This window comes from Sinocyclocheilus anshuiensis, unplaced genomic scaffold, assembly GCF_001515605.1.
Source record: "Sinocyclocheilus anshuiensis isolate Anshui unplaced genomic scaffold, SAMN03320099.WGS_v1.1 scaffold2267, whole genome shotgun sequence".
NCBI lineage: Eukaryota > Metazoa > Chordata > Actinopteri > Cypriniformes > Cyprinidae > Sinocyclocheilus > Sinocyclocheilus anshuiensis.
The window spans coordinates 7,427-11,514 of NW_015541483.1; the positions used below are offsets into that span (position 1 = coordinate 7,427).

At 42.6% G+C, this 4,088-nt stretch overlaps 2 protein-coding genes across 2 annotated transcripts; one reads left to right on the forward strand and one right to left on the reverse strand.

Moving 5' to 3' along the window:
* Nucleotides 1–91: 91 nt before the first annotated feature.
* Nucleotides 92–1,493, forward strand: LOC107690841 (phosphatidylinositol N-acetylglucosaminyltransferase subunit P-like; the record flags this gene model as incomplete). The annotated part of the gene is made up of 5 exons (XM_016489263.1): nucleotides 92–179; nucleotides 269–353; nucleotides 568–640; nucleotides 714–832; nucleotides 948–1,493. Coding segments are annotated over 5 exons (508 nt in total), but the record flags the coding sequence as incomplete, so codon positions are not given.
* Nucleotides 1,494–1,943: 450 nt separating this feature from the next.
* On the reverse strand, nucleotides 1,944–3,517 carry ripply3 (ripply transcriptional repressor 3). Its single transcript, XM_016489253.1, has 4 exons — nucleotides 3,460–3,517; nucleotides 3,318–3,375; nucleotides 3,119–3,180; nucleotides 1,944–2,470 (listed from the first exon to the last, which is right to left on the reverse strand). The coding sequence occupies exons 1-4, from the start codon at nucleotides 3,495–3,497 to the stop codon at nucleotides 2,314–2,316; spliced, it is 315 nt and encodes a 104-aa protein (XP_016344739.1). The 5' UTR covers nucleotides 3,498–3,517; the 3' UTR covers nucleotides 1,944–2,313.
* Nucleotides 3,518–4,088: the final 571 nt, after the last annotated feature.

Consider the following 4,088-nt stretch of genomic DNA (forward strand, 5'->3'; position numbering starts at 1 on the left):
GTGAGTGAGTGAGTGTGTGAGTGAGTGAGTGAGTGAGTGTGTGTGAGTGTGTGTGTGTGTGTGTGAGTGAGTGAGTGAGTGTGTGAGTGAGTGTGTGTCTCCAGGCTGCGCGGGGGCAGCATTACGCGGCGCGCCTGCGCAGAAAAACAAGGAAACAACATCAGAGAAGAGTCATTTATGTATTTATGTATTATTGATTAATTCACTGTCAGATTCGTCAAAGCCTCCGCGTTTAGCGACGAGTAGACCGTGTGGTGTGTGTGTTCAGCTGCTAATGATGGTGGAGAGCTCGCCGTCTCCGCTGCTCGAGAGAACGACTCACGGCTTCTGTACGCCTCTCCATCATCACTACTGTCCAAACCGAAACATGTGTCTATAAACAGCTCTATTACTTTGAATTAAAATGGACTAACGGTTACGTTTAAAGTGTGTACATATACATACATACACACACATTAAAAGTACACATACACTATATATGTTACATGGAGTTTCTGGACTATTTGAAATCTTTTTCGGGTTTGTTTGTCTCTATATAGTGTTTATATATTGTGTTGATCTGATCAGTTCTGTATGTGGTCTGGGCTGTTGTTCCTAATGTTTGGCTTCACACTGCTGGACTGACCTACTGGCCTCAGAAGTGAGTGGATCTGTGATCTCATGTTCATGTGTTCATGGAGGCCAGACTGACCTCCCACACGCGTGTGTTTCAGATACTGGGCTCTGGCGGCACCCATCTACCTGCTGGTCACTTTAAGCACCTGTCTAGTGCTGCTGTTTGGGGTGAACCTGATGAACACGGCTCCGCTCGCATCTGTGGACAACATCACAGGTGAGCGGCACATAGGGATAAAACCACTAAAAATGACCACTCACTCGTGCTTTCACAAAACGGTCAGGTGATTTTAAACATCTTGCATTGCTAAATCAAATGATTTCTTGTTTAGATCACTACGCTAAGAGTCAGCGTGTGGACGAGGATCAGGACGGAGTGATTCCCAGACTCAGAGACGTTCCCATCAGCGAAATAAACCGCTTCTTTTACCTGGATCCTGGCGCGCAGGGATGTGTTTGCTCAGGGTTTAGGTGATCAGATCCATCAGCCGCCTGACTGTCAGGTGACCCGTGACCCTCGGACAGACCTGAGGGACTCGCATGACGAAAGCACTTTAATAAAGCCCAGTGCTCAGAACATGGAGCTTTAGCGTCTTCCTCAAACACCTAACTCCTGATGTGGTTTGGGGTCAGACCGTGACCTCTGTGACCTCAGACTCATCTCACTATCTGCCATCATCTCGTCTCCTCTCGCAGACACGGCCCTCGTGAACAAACAGACGGGTGTCAGGTGGCCACTCACCTTTAACCTCTGACCCCGTGACCCCACCGCCGTCACACGGAGAAAAATACACTACTGTTTGTTACTTTTATTAAATCATTGACACTGTAAAAAAAAATGATCTGATGAGTCATGGCAACATATTTTTCTGTTACTTTAACTTAAGTTAAACAATTTAAAAAAAAAATTAAAATTCTACAAAATTCAGTTTTTAAAGTCAGTTTCAAGGTTAATAATAAATTGAGGCTACACATGCATATTGAGCATTCTTGTTTTTATTTGTGTTTAGATTTGAACAGAAATACATGAATTCCAGCAATAACACAAAGGGACGGTTCACATAAAACTAAAGTTGTCATTTACTCAAGTTGCTCCAAACTTGCACACGTTTCTTTTGCATACATAAAAAGATATTTTGAAGAATACTGGTAGCCAAACAGCCATTGGTCACAGCCACAGCCAACCCGTTAGGGCTGCAAAAAGGTGGAAAATTTCCAGTAAATCTCGGAAACTTTCCAGGATTTTTGGGAATATTCCAGGGATTTTTGGAAAGTTTCCGGAAATTTTCCACCCCATAGTAAGGAAATACTATGGAAGTCAATGGCTGCCATCTACTGCTTGGTTCCCAACATTCTTCAAAATATAACAAGAAACTCATTTTTGGAGCATCTTGAGGGTAAGTAAATGACAATTTTCATTTTCGGTGAACTATCCCTTTAAAGACGGTCCCAGAGGTGGGCCGACGTGAAGGATCTTCCTCAGATCAAAGGTCTGTTTGTGTTTGATGGCGTGACCCGTGGCGCTGGATTTCTGCTCGTCTCAGGTGATAATCCTGTTCCTGTGGATCCACACCGCTGTGTTTCCCATCTCCATTCACACGGCTTGTTTCCTAAACAGTGTTCTGCTTCCTGACGGTCGCACGGTTCACTCTCAGCTCGCTAGTGAGTTCTCGTTATAGACGTGCGGATCTGATGATGTTAGTAAGTGTCCGTTTCATCCTCCTCCTCTTCCTCCTCAGAGCTGGAGTCTTCGTCGTTGTAAAAGTGCAGTGTGGCCTGAACGGGGAAACTGGCCAAAACCGTCCGGCCCAGATGAGACAGATACTCCTGCATCCTGGATCTGGGCAGAAACAACCTGCAGATTGATGCGACCCGTCACACACACACACACACACACACACACACACACACACACACACACAGACAGTCAATGCTAGTGACACCCAGCTAACAGGGAACGTTTGTAGAACTTAAGCTAACGTTCTGGCAAGGTTCTCTCAAAGTTATTATGATCAAACATTTGTTCAAAGTTATCTGGTCTTTAATCATGTTAGCACAAAAACATTATTTATACATTGCTCATGGAACGTTTTATTCAGGGTTGCCAAGTCCACGGTTTACAGCAGAGTCAGGCTACTCTTGGGTTGTTAAAGTGATTTTGAGTGTGAGTTTTGATTAGCAATTGGGCTGGTTTTGTTTCAAAGACCTGGCAACCCTGGTCTTATTTCGGAAACATTTTATTTGCATGTTCATCTTAACGTTTTTGAAATGTTACTACTTGTTTTAGAACGTTCAAATCTAACGTTCCCACAATGTTTGCAAGATGAAAAAATAACGTTCACATAAGAATAAAAACATTTGTAAAACATTTTAAAAACTTGAACATTCAGAATTAACGTTTTCACAACTTCCTAGAACATATTCTTGTTAGCTGGGTATTTATAAACATGCAATGAATATTGAAGTGTTCTTGACTTCTGAATGGAGAGGAAGAGCATCAGACCTCACAGGATGATGGAACACATCTTCAGAAGCCTGAACCCGCCTCAAACCTCCAGAAACCACCTGAAGAACACAAGAACACGGGCTAAAAGCTGAAATCAGCAGTTCAGACTTCTCCAAAAGGTGTCATTTCTGCACTCTCAGACTCGGAGATCAACATATCGATAAATACAGAGAGCAAAGTCATTCAAAAGAGTTACTTTATTTAATTGCGTCTCTCTTGTTGAAAGATCCCACGGTCTCCACATCACAGGACAACTATCAGAACATAAAAGAGTGAGTCACTCACACTGAAGACTCTAAACATGTGAAAACACAGAGGAATTGAGCATAAACTCTCACCCGAGCATCTGACCCGCGTCTGAACCCAGCGGCAGCATCTTTCACACTGAGCGCTGAGAGGTGGGCGTGGCCCCAAGTGCGTGCACCCGCCTCTCAAACACACAATTCTTTGACGTGACGTCACTAAGTACCTTACTTTCAGAAATTGTTATACGACTGTTAACTTGCGATTTAAAAATAGTTCATTTTGGAATTAATAATCATGCAATCTAACGATGTTTTCCACGTTATTAATAAATAGCTCAAATCAATCTGGCTTTTGACTTAATTTTGACAGCTTTTTTTTTAAATTTTGACAGCTGGAGATACTAGCTACTGTACGAACAGGCCTACAAGATTAAGACAAGAACTTTATCACTTTGTCAACAGAAGCTGATTCACTCTAGAAATACATAAACGCTCATAACAGCACAGTTCTTGACAGTGATGGGAAGCTCGGATCATTTTACTGACTCGGATGGACGAAACTTTTTTCAAGTCATTTTGTTAATTTCAGCAGAATATTAAAATGTTACACGTTAATATCCAAACTCCACAACACATCTACTTCCCTGACAAGCACATACATCACGGAGAGTCTATTTGACGTCGCATTTACATCTGCAACAGGTATTTTTTAGAGAGTTTGC

Bases quoted from the DNA above. Each gene is read 5' to 3' on its own strand.
- ripply3 (XM_016489253.1), bottom strand. From the start codon at position 3,497: ATGCTGCCGCTGGGTTCAGACGCGGGTCAGATGCTCGG. The intron at 3,376-3,459 runs GTGAGAGTTTAT...ATGTTCTGATAG, and splicing joins GACGCGGGTCAGATGCTCGG to TTGTCCTGTGATGTGGAGAC. The intron at 2,471-3,118 runs GTCTGATGCTCT...ATCAATCTGCAG, and splicing joins GTGTTCCATCATCCTGTGAG to GTTGTTTCTGCCCAGATCCA.